Source organism: Alligator mississippiensis, chromosome 1, assembly GCF_030867095.1.
Source record: "Alligator mississippiensis isolate rAllMis1 chromosome 1, rAllMis1, whole genome shotgun sequence".
Lineage (NCBI taxonomy): Eukaryota > Metazoa > Chordata > Crocodylia > Alligatoridae > Alligator > Alligator mississippiensis.
The window spans coordinates 6,735,532-6,755,822 of record NC_081824.1 but is presented as its reverse complement, the minus strand read 5'-3'; the positions used below and the strand labels follow the sequence as shown (position 1 = coordinate 6,755,822).

Here is a 20,291-nt window from a genome sequence, read left to right as displayed (position 1 = left end):
AAATCCCTTTTCATATTTTCAGCAAGCAATAGTGACTATAAAATGTAAAAATTATTTTCTATCAGTCTATTCATAAGCTTCACTTCCAAACATCAGTTTAACAAGGCAATATCATATCGATTGATAGAAGGGTCTCGTAGAAACCATTCATACTTCTGTATAGGATGACACTGGTTTGACCCCGACCTCATACAAGCAGAAAGCACGACTTTCCTACCTTCTTCCCTGGGGGGTGAAACAACTACCCAAGTTTGCCCTTGAAGGTTGATGAATCCAGTGAACTTCCAAAGTGCTCTTGGTCTGAGCTTTATACATCTGATTAAGGCAGGGGCAGGCAATTATTTCAGGTGGAGGGCCACTTACTGAGTTTTGGCAAGCCATCGAGGGCGACATGCCAGGCAGCCAGGGGCAGATAAATATGAATTTTCTAATTTTTTTAGGGGCCCTGTGGGCCAGATAGAATGGCCTGGTGGGCTGCATCTGGCCTGCAGGCCGCATTTTGCCCACCCCTGGATTAAGGTGTTAACAAAGTGATCAATTAATACAGTCAACTGCTAACCTCAGTAAGAGAAACCGTGATCCCCAAATGCTCCCCATCTCACACCAAATCTATAGGCCAGCTTGGCTCACCAAGGTATTCAACCAGACAAAGATCTAGAAAGAAGATTCGAACACTGGGGTGTATCCGTATGAGCGTGTTTGCAGCACCACATACCGCACAACCTGGCATTCTCCACGCTGCAAGGGAGTACTGCTCCATTTTGGGGTTTCTTCTGCAGGTTTTTTTGACCCCTGGATATCCAGAGGTCTAATTTTGCCCCCATGCTGCAAATTTGCAGCACAGGGAACTTTTTTTCGTTCTCGCATGTGCCTCTTGCAGCATCTCAAAAGGCTTTCAGACTCTGCAAGAGGCACATGCGGGTTCATCTGGAAGCACCCCCAGGGGCCAAAAAAACCCACGTAAAAAAAAAAACAGGGCAGCAGCTGGCAGCCAGGCTATACCCAACAGGACTGCAGTGGCTGCAGCCCCAGGAAGCCCCCAGAACCCCAGGTAAGGCTTCTGGGACCAGCAAAGTGCTAGTCCCAGCCTCCCCTACTGCCCCCGAAGTAACCTGCCATGCACCAAAGCATGCGTGGCACAGGCGTTCCCGGGGGACAAGTAGCTGAGGCTACTTGTCCCTGGGGAACCAAATGTCTGTGCTCGTCTGAACATGCACTTGTGGTGTGAAAAGCAGTTCCAAATCCATTAGATGCCCACACAAATTGTTCTTACTTGAATCCTTTTTCACTGCTCATTCTCTGTTCACATCTCCCCTGACCAGTACTCAGCCTTTCTAAAAGAACCCTTAAAATTCTTCCACCATATTCCTTTATATGTCATAATCCTGTGTGTGCTGGGAATGGGGAGATGAGCAAAACTGGTAAAAAAAAACCCCAACATTTTAGGCCTTTCATAAGCTAATGCTGAGTACATTGAACAGAATGGACTGACAGCATCAGATGGATATGGGACTCTGCAGAGTCATAAAAACTATGCATGGGATGAGGGAGTGTGGAATCAGAGCCAGGCATGTAATAGATGTCAGATTAAGCTTTCAGAGAGAAAGGAAATAGTGAGTTAGACAAATGAGAAGGATGTGACTGATCCACTGAGCCATTTTCATAACATGTGATGACTCTCCTTATTGCTGTGCTCTCCATCAGCCTGCAGGTGTTGATGCAGTAGTTCAGGGGAAGCCAATCTGTGGCAGGGGTGCCATCAGAGGTATGGGCATCTTCGGTGTGTGGCACACGGGGGCAGGCAGCACAGTGTCAGAGAGGGAAGGAAGCAGAAAGAAAAGCAACAGACCAGGCAAGGAGCACAGGGCAGGGAGCAGAAAACAGAGCAGAAGATAGGGCAAGGGAAGGCAATCGGAGAGGCACTGAGGGAGGGTACGGGGCTTAGTTTGTGGCATGCCTGCCAAAAAGGTTGGCAGCACTGTATTAGTTAATGCCAAGGTTACCGTGTCCTTTTCCAGTATTCTAGCTTGATTCTTTTTCTCATTTCTTTTACGCTTAGTATTACATTCAGGAGCATTTTTGCTGCTAATAGTCACTACTGAGAACTCACCTCTGTGATTATGTAAATTAGCTTCCTGTAATAGTTATTTTCTGATTATTTTCCTATACGTGTTACATTTTTGCTTAAAAAGATACTTAACACCTCCTTTCTGTTTATGTTCAGACAGTTCCTCTTTCCTGCTCTGGCACCTCGTGGCAATTCTCTGCATCTGATGTGGTATCTATTAGCTGTACTGTTTTATGTCATTGGTAAGTGCCAGGTCGTAACTAAAAGTGGTAGAGCAAGCTTGGCAGTTGGCATGAAGCATGTTGTCAAGAGAACAAGGGCAAAGTAAAACCTAAAAGCTGTTGTTCTCTACCCGTAATGGATCCAGAAATGGGGTAAGGGGGGGGGGGAGATTCACGCCCCCCCTCCACTTCCTTTGGCCATGCTATGTATCTGCAGTGAGCCCTGTGCTGCTGCCAGAGCTCCTTGTGAGCAGTGAGCGCTGAGCTAACCAGCTGACAGGGCAGGGGCTGGCTAGAGCTCCTGCCTCCCCATGGCTCTGGAGCCAAACAGGTGAACACTGCTGTTGTTTGCCCTCCCCCAACTGAATTCAGGAGCAGAGGAAAGGAGGGGCCCAGTGGCAGCAGCAATACTTAGTCCCTGGGCTCCAGGGATGCACAAGAGCAGGGGCTCCAGCCAGACCCTGTGCCAAGAGACAAAGCGGGGTGCAACCCAACCACCGAACCCGCTCTGGATCTGCCTCAATCCACTGCCGACTGCGTTGATGAGCAAAAATATGATTTAACAACACTACTCATTAGTATAAAATGGCTGGAAAGAATTATATGATTTGGATCATGGGAAGAAAGAGTTGAAAGATGTTGGGTGCTCTGGGGTGGTAAAGAAGGTTGAAAATAAAATAAAATAAAATGTCAATAATAATTTGAAAGAGATTAAATGTAAGGTATCACTACAAGGCATACTAGGGGCAGAGGATCTGACTCCACACTTCTGTCAGTATTAAGGGATTTCTTTTAACTGTATGTTGTCATTTTCCAAAGAAGAAATGTACAGTAGTTGCCATGGAAGACATTTCCTGAAACCACACAGCAACAAACAGTAGGCAAAGGAAAATGCTCGAAATCTGACCGTTACCTTTTCCATCATCAGATTCTTTGTTGAGCATGAGCTGTTTAGATAAAAGGGGCTGCTAATTTCATTAAGAATGTCTTTTTGAAAAGCAAGGGTCTTTTTGGTGATGTCTTTCATCAGACCAACTGTATAGCTGGCAGAGATGTTAAACAAGCTTTTGGGCACAAGTGTCCTTCTTCAGGTCTGGGGTACTTGCTTCTTTCCCAAATCTGAAGAAGGGGACTTGTGCCCAAAATCTTGTCTACCATACCTTGTCTGTACAGCTGGTCCAATGAAAGACATCACCAAGGCTAGGGACAGACATTCAAAAAGCTTGAGCTTGAGTTGATTCAATCTTTGCAGGCTAGTCTAACCTGACTAGGCTGAATCACTTTGTAACTGTACAGACATCCCAGAAATGCAGGCACATGTCTGAAGTGGCTCAGGCTTGAAGCCAGGGGGCCCTAGAGCAGCCCTCCCTTCCCTGCCACACTGCTTAGCTGAGGGGGCATGGCCAGGCCCCAGCAGAATTAGGGTGCCCCCCTCCCCCAAACAGAGCATTTATCAGTATTCATAACCCCATCAGAAAACAAACAGCCTCTCTCATTAGTTCAAACTCTTCTTAAACAAAAAAGGAATGGGGGGGACATTACCAGCTGAGTTTTGATTATCTCCAAAAAGCCCTAAGCTGACACTGTGGTCTGCCACAGCATGGACTGTAGCCAGCATGTGGTCTGCTAGTTAATGCTGAGGTGTCTGTGTAGAGCAGAGAGGATGGGGGATCCCTGCTTAGCAGGGAGTGGGGAGGGGAGGGGGAAAGCAGGAGGAAACCAGGCAGACGTTGCTGTGCCTGCAAGTCTCTGCCGGAGATGCAGCCAAGGAGCAGAGGGCAGGGGCCAGCCCTGCTGTGGAGCAGAGAGCCCCTCCCAGCCCAGAGAGCATGCCAGGATGCTGGGGGAGCCTGACTGAATTTAAACCAGCAAGGGGTCTGGGTCAGACTTTGCACAAACCAGTTTGACCCAAATCAGTTTAGTCTGATACTACGTTCAACCAGGGTTATCTCAAACTGGCTTCAGACGTTTTCAAACTGGTTTATGTGCACTAGTGAACATTTGCTCTGTTACAGGTTTAAACCAGTTTCTGATCACTTAAACCGGTTTATGTGTAAAGTCTGTCTCTAGCCCAAAAAACCTTGCTTCTTACATATTTTCTGGACCATTACAGCTACAACACAACCCCACTTATTGAGAATTAGTACATTAAGTAACAGTCATTTTTTATGGGCCCAGGTCTGAGACGTTCTGACCAGCTTCAACTCACACTGACATAGCTCAGTATCTCACAGGATCATGCCCATGTTCTGTAAACTCGAAGAACACAGCCATACCTGAACAGACTTCTTCATAGGAAGGATTCAAGGTATATCCTCCAGCATAACCCACTTGAGTTGAGTAGACTCCTTTTTGCCTCCAAAATGTCTTCTCAGCTCCCCAGAAGCAGCCCATACCTGTATAATGTGTGAAGTACATAACAAGATGTCAAAATCTACTCAATACTAAATCTATCACTTGAACATTAATTAATTAAGACAGTCCGCACTGCAAATGACTTCTACAACTGGTATGTGATGGTCAAATATCCACTAAGATTAGCCATGGATATACGATTCTGTGCCAATCCATTCCCCTTCATGAAGAAAGCTTAGATAAAGCTGTATTAGTCTGACACTTCTGAACATTAATGTATTACAGATGGCAAAACTTACAAGGTTCTCAAAGGGACACATTTTAATGACGTGAATCTTCACCCACCTAGAAAAAAGAGTTGCTTAAATTGTAATTGTATGTATTCCTATAACACCAATTTTCCTTCAGTTGATTAGCAAGCTGTCAAAACACAATAATTTGTATTAATGGCAAACATTTATTTAATTTTCTGCTTCTTGGCATATGCAGTCTTTAAAGATGGCAGAGTAATAATCTATTAAATTATAGATTTTACAGAAGAAAAAGCTCTCGGGCTTAGCTTACTTGTGCATTCAAGCATCTGATATTCATGCAAACCTCCCATATTCATTAGCCCACGTAAACGACTATCCAAAGACACTGGACACTGGTCTGCATAAATCAGCAAAACTCCACTGCTTTCAATAAAGCCAAGTTCACATACCCCCGCTGAAGAGGTGAGTTAGTGAAGACATGATTTACACACATACAGTGATTTTTGGGTACATAAATTTAAGGGAAGCCAATTGACGTATGCACTTCTACATATCTTACTCTAAAAACAGGGCTGTCCAACTGGGAGTCAGCAGGCCTCATGCGGCCTGAGAGGGGATACGATGTGGCTCCTCAGCCTCTCACCTGGGCACATGTCCCCACATTATTCGAGGCTCTCCTTTCCTTTTCTGAATGCCACTTCCTGCCCTCGCCCCAGGGAGTGGGGCACTATGGCAAGGCACAGACAGCTCCAAATAAATCCAGGAGAGGAGAGGGGTATTGTGACTACATGGGTATGGAGGAGAGATGGCCTGGGGTACAGCTGTGGGAAGGGGGGGCACACAGCGCAGTAGTGGGGGGAAGGCACCTGGTGCAGTAGTGGAGAGAGGCAGGTGCCAATATGGGGGGGGGCGCCGTCCATGCAGCCTGTGGCCCAGTGACCTATGGCTCACCCAGTGTGGCCCGCAGAGGCTTAGAAGTTGGACAGTGCTGCTTGAAAAATATGGCCCTAAAATGTGCCATTTCCCAAGTAAAACTCCATCCACAGACAGGAGCCGCAGACCCCAGGTCGTTCTGAAGTAGGTACATGTTTTAATCAAGCCAGTTAAGGCAGAGCCTCTGCATATTTCTGCAGACTTCAGAGTTGTTGCTCTAACTTACACCATCCATGGATATGCTACTCGAACTTATTATTGGACTTAAGTACCCGACATGATCACCAGTGATTGGGAACAAACAAGACTAAAATTCAAGATTCTCTTGAAGGTTTTATCTAGTATCCTTTGTGAGGATGAAAAGTGTCCTGTGACTGCTAAACAATCTATTGTGTATGGTTTTTCCTATTGTTTCCCTATTAAACCTTTGAAACAAAAGATTGTTTTTTTTATAGATTTATATAAGGGCAAGCCTCTTGCCCCAAGAGAAAAAAAAACAATTTATCCCACTCCATCCCCCTGCCTGCTCTCTGCTTCTGACCAAGAAGAGGGTCCCCCCAGCCCAAGCCAGCCACCTATTCTTACTCCCCTGTCTTACATATAGGGGAATTGTCCCCCTCCCCTGCTTCCCTTCCCAGCCATACCCCACTCTTTCAAAGAGTTGCCATTGCTGTCTCCAAAACCTATTCATTATCCCCTTCCTCACAAGGAAAACACATTGTTCAAATAAAACAAAGAACAAAACCAAAAGAAAAAAGCATAGCCCTTTATCCTGTCTCTGTCCCTGCCGGTCCTTTTAAGAGTCCTTTTTAAAACTGCTGGCTGGCTGGGGCTTCTCTAGCCGTGCATTTTGCCTATTCAGCCCCCCAGCCTTCCTCCAGTCCAGGTTCAGCCCCCAAAAGCAGGGTGGGGAGAAGTGATGCTGTTACTTTGGTCCATGCAGAACCTTGGCTGGGGGCATCAGCAGCAGCAGATCCCTTCATCCTACGGCAGCCAACAGCCCCCTTTAAAGCTGCAGGTTGTCTAACCCAAAATTAATTCCAGTGACACAAATCAGTGGTCAGTGGTGGATTTTGCAATAGTACTGTACAGATTTGGGCCTAAAAATCTACATACACTTACTACTGAAGCACAACTAAAATAACTGGGGACTTTAAAACTTCCAAAAATGAAGATTGCAGAACACAGCAATCCAATACTTAATCATTCATACATTGAAAGTTTTCTAATACCCAACCTAAATTTCCCATGTTGTAATTTAACATTATTTGTTCTCATCCTGTCCCCTGTGGGCACAGAATAGTAAATCACCGTCCTCTTTATAAACACTCTTCAGGTATTTGAAGACTGCAATCAAATCCTCCCTTCAGCCTTCTCTCAATAATCGCAGTCCTTCCAGTCTTCCTCTTGTTCTAATACTTCTTTCATCCTCTTGGGAGTTAGGGGTTAAGCCTTTGGATCTGAACTTCCTAGACCTGAAACACTGTAGGAGACGAACAGAGGAAACCCCTAATCATATCTTGTTTACTGTGCGACACAGGAGATTGGCCAAGATAGACCTATCGTCTGACCCAGTGGGTGCATTTACACATGCACCTGACTGTGCAATTGTTTAGTACTTACTTGCTAAAGTAAGTACTAAATGACTGCACAGTAACCACTGTAGCTCACTGCTATGTCAATATAGCATCTCATGTAGACTCACCCAGTAAACGGCAGTTCTTATGTTCTCTTTCTTGCAGCTCAGCTGACAGCAGAGCCGGTGTCCACAGTTTACTACAGCCAATATTGCTCCAAAGGCTATATGTACCAATTACTTGTCAATATGTGCCCCTTCTCTGAATTATCAGCATCATTAGTGAACATCACCATGACTAAATCTAGAGCTTCAGTGTCTAGAAATACTCCTCTTCTACACTACTTTCGCTGGAGTACTGCATCCAAGTCTGGGCTTCACAATTCAGGAAGGATGTGGAGACGCTTAAAAGAGTCCAGAGGAGAGCCACGTGCATGATCAGAGGGCAAGAGAACAGGCCTGTGACAGAGGGCAACTCTCGGGGCCAGACCTCATGCTGGCCCGCCCACCTGTCCCTATGGGCAAGCTGCCCAGTCTCTCCTGCCACGACTTTATTGTTCCATAAACTGGTGGTAAATGCGGGAGACGGCCCATTACACACCCTGATGCCAGGGGGCACTATCTGTGGCTCTGACCTTCCCTACACCACAGCCCATGCCTTGCAGGTGGCATCACAGTTCTTAATGTCTCTAGCTCCATACTGGGCCCCATAATCCTCCAGTCTGGACCCCAACTGGAGCTCTCCACTCAGGCAGCCTACTCTGCCATCATTTTGGGCTACCTAGCTCCCTCTGCTCTTCCCCCTCTTGAGCATGGCCCCCCCCGGGGCCTTTGGCCACACAGGTCCTGGCCTCACCTTCAAGGCCAGTCAGCACCCCAGGCCCTCGGCTCTGGGCATCCCTTACGGTGCACCCCTGGCCGTTCTGGTCCTGACCCCAGCATTGTTCAGTCGAGGGTGCCTCAAGTCAGGTTTCTTGAGCATCTAGCCCACTCTCTCTCATGGGTCCACCTTCTTGGCCTTATTATGGGGTTACCCACCTGGTTGTGGGAGCTGGGGTTATTAAGGCACCCCAACTCACCTTTCACCGAGGTAGTAACTGGCCTGGCATTTCCTGGGGGCTCCCACACCACTAGGAGCCCCACCAGGCCACCCATCCCTGGCAAGGTGCAGTTTTAGGTCATAGCCAGGACCAAAAGCCTTCTATCTATCCCCATCAGCTCTTGCCCTTACCTCCTGGATTGTTCCTGCTGCAGCTCAGCTAGGAGATGTTTCTGCCTGGGCTGGCAGCAGCAGACTGCAGTCCTTATATACTAGGTTTTCAAAATGGCTGCCGCCATCAGGCACCTGCTGGATCCCTGATCCAGTGCCAACAGTGCCCTGCCACAAGGCCTTATGAAGACAGGCTGCAAGCCGTGGGACTCTTCAGCCTAGAGAAGTGCAGGCTTGGGGTGACTTGGTGGCAGCCTATAAGTACATATGGGGTGTGCATCAGGATTGGGGGGAACACCTGTTCACCAGAGTACCCCAGGGGATGACAAATTCCAATATCCACAAACACCTGCAAGACCATTTTAGGCTGGACATAAGGAAAAACTTATTTACTGTCTGAACCCCAAGGCCTGGAATAGACGCCCCCCAGAGGTGGTGCAAGCACCTACTCTAGACACTTTCAAGAAATGTTTGGACACTTATCTTGAAGGGATCCTTTGACCCTAGCTGACTTCCTGCCCTTGGGCGGGGGACTGGACCCAATGATCTCATGAGGTCCCTTCCAGCCCTAATGTCTATGAAATCTATGAAGTCTATGAACTTCCCTGGAGCAATGAGCACTACTCTGGTTTCCTGGCCAGGTGTCCCCCTCTTAATTCCTTGTTTTAACCCTGTAAGGAGCATCCCTAATCACTACGTGCTTATTCTCTGTTCCCTGTAATTAGTTAATCTCTTGGCTTAATGATCCTGCTCCAACATGAGAGGGAGGTCTCTTGTCTTTTTGGTGCTCTCTGGCCTCTACTGCATTTATCAAACTGGCTAGCACCTTGAACAAATGATAAAATCTCACACATACAGGGATCACATATAAAGGCTTTAAAAAAATCTCATGTTCCCTACTTGGCTAAAATACTGCTAGGTTGTGAGGGAAAAACTGTCATAAGATGTTCTGTTAAGACAGACACCAATGAAATCCTGAATCAGAACATAACACCTCATGGAAGGAGGATTTTAGGAACTAAATGGACCGTTCAGGGCATGAACTGTCATTAATATGTGCCATATGAGCAGTGACTAGCACCATGGGGCCTTGACCTCAGTTAGAACTCTAGATGCTCCCATATATCATCACCATCATGATCATGTTAAATAACACGGATGTTTTTCTTACGTAAACTGTTAATGGCCAGATTGTATTAGGCACATAAGTGGATTTAGACACCTAAGTGTGATTCTACAGTCCCTGAAAAAACAACTAATGTAAAACGTGGGGAAGTCCTCTTTCTCCTTTGTGACTCAGCTCTGAGAGTAAATTTCAGTGTAAAATGCACTCATGCGATTCTGCCCATCTATTCAGTACCTTGTATGATCCACAACACTAGATCATTTCAGCTCCAGCAGAGATGTCAAACTCAAATTAGTCAGCAGGCCATATTCCCTGCTTTGCAGGTGCCGGTGGGCCACATCCAAATTTTTGCACCCAAATGTGTTATTCGCTTATCTCAGTTTACATTTTATGACACACCTTTTTTTTGCACATCAGTACCAGTTTTCAGCATATATCAATTTTTTAAATTTGCAGAAGCATAAAAAATTGTTGCTCCAAATCTATGAAAACAATGATTTATTCTCAAAAATTATTTGCCTGAGCTCTTATAAGAAAAATGAAAAAAACATAAGATGAATTCAAACCAAAAAACCATAATGCACATATTAGCTTGTCATGGATTGCCAGTGCTGCTCCTGGACACCTGGCATGTCTTTGCAGCTACCAGATCCTTGATGTTTGCTTCCAAGTACTGTGCTGTGGCCACTTGTAAAATGGTGTTCAAGTACTTTGAAAAGGTACTGGCTTTACTGCTCAGTAGACTAATCTACTGTGCAGTAAAGCCTCGCGGTCTACACGTGGGGAATTTACTGCACAGTAAATTAAGTTACTGCACAGTTAGCCAGTACCTATAGATACAGGTACAAGGTTAACTGCACACTAGCTACTGCACAGTAGCGCATGTGTAGATGCTGACTGGGAGCATATTTGTTCCCAGTCAGCATAGGCAGTAGGGGCCCATAGGGGAGAGGGCACTCTCTGTGCCCAGTCCTGGTGCTGCTCAGCTTCAGGATCACAGTAGGAGCCAGGAGCCAATCAGTGCAGGGACTAGGGAGCTCTCTACCCCCAGTCTGGGCTCTCAGCTCCCAGCACAGAGCTGGGAGCTCCAGAAAGCAAGTAGAGTCTGGGTTCCCAGTGCCCACTCACTCTCCAGAGCTCCCATCTGCTTGCTGGGAGCTGAGAGCCCAGACCGGGGGGCAGGGTGAACTCTCCAGACCAGCTCTGCATGGAGCTGTGAACTCCAGAGGACAAGCAGGGGCTGGGAACCCAGGCCCCACTCACCCCCTGGAGCAGCTCTGCATGGTACAGAGTTAGGAAATCCTGAGGGTGATCAGGGACTGGGAATCACACAGAGCTTCTGTGGGGGGCGGGCAGGGACTAGGGAACCCAAGCAGGGCGGCTGCTGATAAGCCCTGTACCAACCCCAACTCGGCAGAGGGCTGGCCAGGAACTGTCCCTCAAGACAGACAGCTGCTGGCAACCCCCATGCCAAATGGGGAGGCATGGGACTCACCAGCAGCTACCCCACTTGTGGGACAGTTCCTGGCCAGCTCCTTGCCAAGCTGGGGGTCCACCTGGTATGAGGCTCACCAACAGGTGCCCCATACTCGAGAGAGCTCCTGGTGAACCTCCTACTGAGCAGAGAAGCCGCACCTGGCAGCTGTGTGTCCCAATGTGCACAAGGCCAGGGCACAGCTGCCACTTCAGCAAGCAGAGCTCTCTTGGTCCCAAGCACACCAGGACTGGCCTATGCTCCCTGCCAGCACCTGGGCTAGGACCTGGGGGAGCCTGGAGCTCACCCTGGCTGCTGCAGGGGGGCAGAGCAGGGCAGGATCAGCCCTGTACTGAGCTGCTCCTGTTGGGAGCAAGTTTGCTCCCAAGGGGGTGGATGTGTAGACATGGTCCTGGGAAAGGTTTACTGCACAGTGTTTTACTGCGCAGTAAACCTAAAGCACATTAATAGCATGTGTAGACGTGCCCACTCAGTGGTAAGTGCACTTTTGATTTGTTGTACTACTGAGATCTGTTTGCACGCACATGTGCTCATAAACATGGATAACTTTTTTGATATCAAGGGATTTATTACTGGATCATTTTCTCCCAGTTATCCGTAACTTTTGAGGGCACATTCTTCAGCTTAGTGTTACAGTGAAGAGCAGTGAGCTTCATTTGCAGCTCCTCAGGGGCATCATTCAGAGACAGAAAACAGGGCACTGAAACATCTGTATTCTGCTTCATAGCTCTAAAAGTCAAGATAACTTGCCCTGTAATTGATGCCTGAGATCAGCAATCCTGAGCCTCTAAGTCCTCACCACCTTCAATCCCAGCAGCACTGGGCGGGTACTTCAAGGTGAGGAAACATGCTGCGTTGCACTGAGAGCTGTTTCTCCCAAAGAAACAACTTCATTTCCAAGTCACGCACAGCATCATAAAACTCAGTTACAACCTCGTTCCAATCCTGCATTCTCATGTTGAGAGCCTTGAAATGCCCCATCGTGTTCACCAAGAAGACAAAGTTTTGTAACCATTCTTCATCTTGGGGTTTAGCCCCAGGCTTCTCCTTCTCACTCAGAAATATTTCAATCTCACGTTGCAGTCTGAAGAAACACTTTAAGACAGCTCTGCTCAGGTAATACACTTAAATATATTATAGCAGTCCACGCCAACAGTTGCCTTTCTCCAAGATCTGGTTGAATTGCCAATGGTTAAGAGCCCTGGCTTGGATTAAATTCTCTATTTTTACCCCAGTATTTATCACATGGTCGCGGCGTTCTGGTACAGACAGCCTCCAGATGCAATTGCAACAAAACACACAACGCTCATGGCCTGCATTGACTGACTGCATTTGTTTCAGTTTCATCCCAAATCTTTCCACCATGGAACAAGCTCCTCCTTTTGCAAAACTCACTGCCCTTTTTTCAGGTCACACCTAATTTGTCCACAGCTGTCGCCATACTCTTGAAAAGGTCCTCTCCTGTAGATGAGTCTTTCACTCATCTACAGGGACTGCCTCAGCTGTGACACCCCCTGGCAGCCACTCTAGGCTTGTTCTAGACTCTGGTTTATCAAAGTACTGCCCAGCACTTGCCTGCCATGGCTTGATGTAAAACTAATATAAATTTGGTGCCTCAGAACACCACCGTTTGGCCTTGGGTGCCTTGCTCTGCCCTGCTCTTCATTGAGTGGCCTGTCTAACCCTAAACCACACTGGTCCAAATGAACCTCACCAACAACCACCCACTGACTTCCCAGGCTCACTCTATTGTCTCCCATTATAATCTGAAATCGGATTAGGCCTAACTGAACTTTGGGCCATCAGCCCTAGCTTAGTCTGCAGGGATTGCTTGCCCCCACTGCCTCTGCCTACTGCTTGGACTTGTTTACACTCTGCCCTTTGTACACAGGCCACCTGGCATGGCCAGAGCACCTCTTGGGAGCTGCTGCAGCTCCCTTTGAACACAGTTGTGATCTGTCAGCTCTGGCCCCAATGCAGCCCTCATAGTGCCCTCCTTAGGCATGCTGTATGTCCCAGACAGGCTGCCTGGCACTCCCAGAGTGCCCCTCTCACAGCTCTGCCCTTGTGGTGCCCTCCCTAGGGGCACTTGCCTGTCCTGAACAGGCTATCCCACAGGGCTACTACCCTCTCTGACCCCTTCAGTCAACACAGTGTCCACCACTGAATGCTTACAGTGCTTTTGTAGGGTTACTGCCCTCAGCAAACCAAATAATCAATAGTGTACCCCACAGGGAGCCCCGCTGTGGTCTCCACAGTCTGTTTCTAGCCACCCCATTCCTTGCAGCTTAAAGAAACAAAAACCAGCATTACTTGTCTGAAAAAAAGCCAAACCCTCCAGCTGCTCTTCCCACAGAAAAAAGCCCTTGCCTCTATGAGCTGCCTCCTACCAGGTCCTCCAGGTTCCTTCAGTCTAGCTACTCTCCAGGGAGCACCACTCCCCCCATGCTTAGGGCTGGAGTGATTTCTCTAGTCCAGAAGCTGGCCTTATACAGAGATACGCACCACCCCTTCTGGTCACATGCTCTGTGTCTCACTCTTCCCCAGGCACAGGGCCTATGCATTCACATTCTCAGTCCCACGCAGATTGCTGCAGCCGTTCCCCAATTATCTGCCTGGAGCGCTGAACCCCGTAACCTATTTCCTGGCAGTTTGCTCCAGGTCAGACGGTTTTCAGCTTCTGCAGCTGGCCCCGTTACACATTGGCACTAACTCCACAAGTGTCTCTGCCACATCCTTACCTTTATCGACACGATCATAGCTAGTGGCACAACGTCCTTCACATCTGTGCTTTCATCAGTTTCTATTCAAAAGAAGCAAAAATGCCTTTGCCTTGTTCAGGGGGTGACGCTGCAAATTATCAGATCAGTCACAGATACTGTGGGCTGCAAGGTGTCTGGAGAGGTTAACGGTTGCAAAAGCTTGCCATTCTCTGGACACACAGTATCTTCAGCCTTCATCATATATTTCTTCAGGAAGAAATGTCGTTGTCATACATTCTCTCCCTCAGCAACGATTTGAGAAGCACCTATTTCTTGAGAAAGGGCATAGCTAGTGCTTACTGCTCTGTCATTTCCATGGCGTGCTCCTATGAAGATGGATTGTCGCTTTTTCAACGACTGTTCTAATTCACTCACTTTGTCTTCACACAACTTCCAGTAAACTTGTCATAGTAGGTGCCATGACATGACTCATAAAGTCTCTTAACATTGTGTTCTTTTGGAAAGAGCCGCTACTCACTTTACAAATCAAACATATGGGCTTTCCATTCCCTTCTGCGAAGATGGATGAGAGCCTCCATTTCTCTTCAAACACATAGCATTCCTTGTCCACTTTCCCCTTCACAGACCTGATATCTGGCTTACAGTTAACACAAATATATAAGACATGACACTTGCTTATTTTGCAAGAAACGACTACTAATCTTCTTAAAACTTGGGTACAAGTCTTCATGCTTGGCTATTTCTTGAAACCTTCATGACATCCTGACATTGCAGCACTCTTCCTTCCAGATGGATTTGTTAATATTATCACAAAAACTCTGGTGTTTTCCTTTCTGGCTGCATTAACAAGGGATAGAGAATGGACAGAAACAGGAAGAAGCTTAATAACTGATATGCCCTTGATGTGAGGACTTTATATTAAATGGATTTTTAGAACTGGGAGATGAGCTCAGAGCTTGCATATCAGCTTGGTTTTGCAGTGCCCCCAGGAGGAAAAAAGGAAGGAAGGAAGGACTTTGACTTTTTAACTATTTTTTTCAGGGGTTCAGGGTACAAAAAGTTGGCCCCTCTGAAGTCCAGGTCCAATATACAAAGCAAAGACAAACAAATTACCATCAAACCAAGAGCACCATGTCATCACACTCATAACATCACACCATGACAGACACCTTCACAGTATTACATGTCGTGCCTAACATGCCGTTATGCAGTTGGGACACCGGTCACACAGTCCAAAGCCCTCTATAAGCAAATAATTCCTACCCTGCTCTATCCAATCATGCACATGACAACACCTTCAACTTCCACCACAAAGGAAAAAAGCAGCCCGGTGAGGGCCCAGGGCATGGCACAACCAGGGAGTCGCAGTTCAACACTGAGCCTGCCCGGTCGCCCAGACCGGTCATGACATCAGAGCGTGTATTGAAGATGGCCGTCCTCCACGTGGCACAGCGCTCCCTCAAGGGGCCAGCATGCCTCAAAGGTGGGCACCGCCTGCCACAGCACAGCATACTCAAACTCCAGCAAGAGGCGTGCCCGCACCGGAGGCTGAAAAGCCACAGGACATGGTCTGAACTGGTCCCGGCAAGTTGGCTGCAGTGGCTGTACAGGACAGCCATCTTGGCCTGATCCAGTAGAAAGTTGGCCAGGCAGACAGGGCCCCGCTTGGCCGCCTGGTACGTGTAGGAGCACACTTAGGTGGTCTCCAAGAGGCTCCTGCCCAGTGTCCGCAGCAGCGGCTCGAGGGCAACAAAGAGTTGCCACAGGCGGGGCCAGTCAAGGAAGGTGTGAAATAGGTTCTCTTCAATGCCCCCAGGGCAGAAGAGGCAGGCCATCGAGGTGGCTGGGACAAAGTGGGATGCAAACATGCCAGCGGCTAGGATGCCGTGCAGCAACCACCATTGCAAGTTGCCGGTCTTCTTGGCGGTTGGAGGCTTATACAATGTGTGCCAAGCGGGTGGGCTGGTAGGGAATCTGGCGCCGTCACCACAGTGTATCGGGGTGGCCCTCCAGCACTTGGGCATGGCAGACATGAACCACCCTGGCATAAAGGCTTCTATGCAACAGAGAAGCAAAGGGGCAACCCATGTCACTGGTTAGGGCTAGGGTTACCTTACATGAGATGCTTCCTGCACGGTAGCTTAATAACACTGCACAGTAGCATGCTGGTCAAAAGCCATGCTAATAAGCTATTGCACAGTAACTATCATGAAAAACCATGCACTGGTACTACTGTGCAGTAAGTGTAGTTACTGTGCATTCAGTTAGTACTTCATTAAGAAAGCACTAAACTAAATGTGTGGTAACTTCTCCATATTAATGAATGTGTAGACATGTCCCCAGAGAACACTACTCCCTGAAAAACAGTAGTGAAGGACACTGAGGCCATCTTCAACTCTTCTTCATTGTTAAGCTTGCAGAGGGTGCTGAGAAACCCAAAAGGAAATTTCAGGAAAAGAGAGTGGACCCATCTCCATGGGCCATGTTTGACACCCCTGAGTTATGGCCATAGAGATGGGCAGATAACATCATGGAAAACAAATGTTCTACTCTCCAAGAAAGCATAGTTTAAGCCTAGTGGGATTTGAGGCAGAGCATTTGAGCATTAAAGTTATTGGTCGTTTTGTAATCACCAATTTGTAAAACAAAAACAATTGTTTTAGTGATAGGTTTTGACTGACTCTAACCTGAATTTCAAAAGGCATTAACAAATGATACGCTTCTGAACTTCACAATCAAACAGATTCACACTGAAACCTTTTAAAGCTTATTCATCCCTATAAACAATATTAATCACCCCGTCTGGGGAGGAATGCTAATGTTCCGAGTCCTTTTTGGGACTCTGTTGCCATATTTTCAAGCTCTAGTCACAAGATTTACATCATTTAAACAATTTCTTAATTCATCTGTAGCTTTGCATTCCAGTAAAAAACCACGAGTTTTTTTCCAGTTTCTGCGAGCAATATGAGTCATCTGCAAGCTTGTGAAAAATGAGAAAAATCCGCAGTGTTTTTCTTAAATAACTAAAGCAAGCAGTTATTCCATTAAGATGGATGAACCTTTAGCAGTGTCAAAACAGAACAGATGATGATATCTTAATTCACCTAATCTTTAATAACTTTTGAAATATTACATATGGATTAGTCAAAGTTATCAGCTGCAAACCTGAAAGTGTCTAGAAGGCATGCAGAAAAGATGATTGCTTATAAAGCTCAGTTTTATTTATGCTCCTACTTTGTAATATTATTCCTTGCTTTGTTGGAAATGCACTGGGTACAATCAAAATCAAACAGAATTTTGTAACAATAGACTGTAAAGACCATTAAAGAATTATGAAGTTTTCTAGACGCACTCGCTACTGATCAAAGCAACGCCATGATCGTATTGCTGTAAACTGTTCTCCTTCTGCCTTTCCCGTTTTCTATCTGCAACGTTTGTTTCCATCCTGTCTCATAACAATACTTAACTTTCATATAGCGTGGTTCAGTCATAGATCTCCATGTATTTTAGAAGGTTACATAGGTATCATTATCTTTATTTTACTGATGAGGAAACTGAGTCACAGGAAGACAGAGGGCTGGATCCAGGTTCATCCTGTAGGCATCTAAGGAGTGACCTAGAGTCCAGAGAGCAGAATCTTCCTGCTGCCAAGGCCACAAAACTCATTTGACGGTTAAATTCATCTGGTGACTCCATTTTGGACTGCAGAGTCCCTAGGGACAGAGACCTTGGCTTCCAGGCACGCACAGAAGTGGTTCAGTTTGAGCATCCAAGCAATCCAGAACGGTAGCATAACTAACGGGAGGTGACCAGGGCAGCAGCCCCAGCTCTGTTGCAGGGTGGAAAAGCAACCACTGCCACAGTCGCAACTGCCCACGCTACTGTAACCTCAGTGGCAGGAGCTGGCGCTGCCCCATGCATTAGCAACCGCCTCGGGCATGGACCGGCCTGGCTACTATGCCTCTGTTCTAGATGGGTGCTGGGGAGAGACCTCCTATACGTGCAAGTCCCTGGAAAGCCTCACTCCGTTAGACGTAGTCCTGGCTACCACTGACACCGCTGAGTTCGGTACAGAGCACAGCACCCGCTAGTGATCTCAGCAGTCACCCAGGGGCTGGATTCTCTGCCTCCTTCAACCTAAGGGGATTCAAACCCATTTCTCAGGCTGCCCCACCCACCAGGCCGTAGAGTTACTAGAGGGCACACTCCCCCTCTCCTGCTGAATCTGGGCAGGATGGAAAGCAAGAGTGCCAAGGCCAGAAATACGAGGTGCAAGAGCAGAACCCTGTAGCTCTACCAGCTCCATGCATCACCTTCTGGGGGCACCTACCTCCCTGTGACAGCAAAGGGGAAACACCTCTGGGGGGCTGAGGAGCCACCTGACTGGAAAGAGCAGTGCTTAGAGGCATATAAGACCAGTGCCCAGAGCAAGGAGGGCAGTCTGGGCCTGCAAACCTCAGGGGAAGGAGCTCCTGGGAGACAGAGGCTTCAGGAAACCAGCCCACAGATACCCAGGAGCTGGATGGGGACAGCTAAAAGACATCCAGGCTCCCCAGGGGAGCTGGATGGAGACAGCTAAGGGGGAAATATAGCTTGGAGTGGAGGCACTGACCCGGAGCAGGGATGTATTTTAGTTTGGAAGCTGTTGGCTTATATTTGTGTTACGGTGAAGTTTAACACTGAAGGACTGGATTGTGGCTGTCAGGGGAGGAGGTCACGGCATGCCTGGTGGAGCACTCTGCCACAGACAACTGAGCCTGGAGTCAGGGTCCCAGGGGGTGGACGGCTAGTGCGGTGAGAGCAGGCTGGCCTGGGGTCAGCGACCAAGAGGGCTGAGGACTAGTTTGGAGCATGAGCGTGCAGGACAGGGCCAGGGGCCCAGAGCACGCAAGTGCGAGGCAGGTCTAGGGACCAGGAGCCAAAGCCTGGGGCGGTGGACCTGGGCTGAGGGGCACAGCCAGAATAAAAGGGCCAAAGCTAGGAAGGCTGAGGCCCAGACAAATGTGCAAGGCCTGAGGGCCAAAAGCTGCACTGGGGCCAGGGGGCCCCCTCCAAATGAACATGGAGTAATATCTGGGAGGCATGGGCATGGCTGTAGGGGAGGCCAGGGGCCACGATTATCACCCCCAAGACAGTTTCCACCCTAAGTCTTTGAAGGCCCAAGGGGGCCATGATTTAGCACCAAAGGGGTATGACTGGCGCCAGCCAGGCACATGGACAACAAGTCTCCTCAGTATGACAAGATACATCAAGGTGCAGCAGGTGGGGTAGAAAAGGGAGGGTCCCCCAAGGAGCTGGAGTAGGGCAGGAAGTGTTTGACCACCAAGAAGCATCATGGCCACCCCTAGGGCCTGGTGTTGCTGCACTCCCCCTTTCTCGGCATTTTGTCTTGACATCATCCATTCTTCAGGGATGCTAATTTTTACATACCTGTTTCAAATGCCTATGCAATGTTGCATTAACGCATGTGCAGATATATGGTATTTTTCTTTGGGGCTCTTTTCTCCCATGCCTCCTCTTTTTGTTCAAGGCCCACAGTTATCTCCAGCACCGAGGCAGCATTATGAACATGCTTTCTCCCCCTCGCCCTGCCAGCAGTCCAGCAGGACGCACACAGAAGCGGACAAGGACTCATTGCTCACCCTCTGGGGAATGGATGCATCATTTTGGTGACATGCCAAATCCATGCTGGCCTGCAGCCTGGGATCCCAAAGCCAGCCCTCAAAGACACGTTTCCACAGGGCAGATTCAGAAGCTACTTCAATGTTACCAGGACCTCAGGCTGCATTACTGAAGATGAAACCACAAAGAACATACTTCTTCCTCATCCTTCTGTTAGTGAGAATTTTAAATGCCTGACAGTCTCAAGTAGAGGGAAGGAGTTTTAGTTTTAAATATATATTTGGGAAAATAACAGGTATTGGTATGCTTGGAGGCTGGGGGACAGGGCAGGGTACCAGAAGCCTCATCCTCAAACTGGCAAAAGCATCAGGGCAGCCTGGATCCAAGGCTGAAGAGAGTGCTAGGACCCGTCCCCATGCCAGCCCACACAGTGAAACCTTTAGAGAGCTGGATTGTGCTGCCACCCCAAATGCTGCAGCAGGCAGCCAGCACTCCATGCGGGTACAGGCTGCTCTGATATGGTGCAGCAGTAAAGGACAGCCAACAGTGCTTCCCCCAGACCCACCGCGTGGAGTCCTGCCCTGGCCAACATGACTCCGGGGGCAGAGGACACAGCTGCCAGTCTCCCCGTTTCCCCTAGCCCTGTTGGCCAGGGTAGGACTGGGCCCTGGGTTTGAATCTGATTTATTTTGCTACTTTTATCAAATC

General features: G+C 48.0%; 1 protein-coding gene across 4 annotated transcripts in view; it reads right to left on the bottom strand.

Moving 5' to 3' along the window:
- The window catches only part of MSRA (methionine sulfoxide reductase A), a 461,625-nt gene that overhangs the window by 208,610 nt on the left and 232,724 nt on the right, over nt 1-20,291 (bottom strand). For all 4 annotated transcript variants that reach the window (XM_059728466.1, XM_059728454.1, XM_059728467.1 and 1 more), the window contains exon 3: nt 4,566-4,685. In XM_059728466.1, the coding sequence (XP_059584449.1) occupies nt 4,566-4,685 (120 nt within the window). The remainder of the gene's footprint in view (nt 1-4,565; nt 4,686-20,291) is intronic.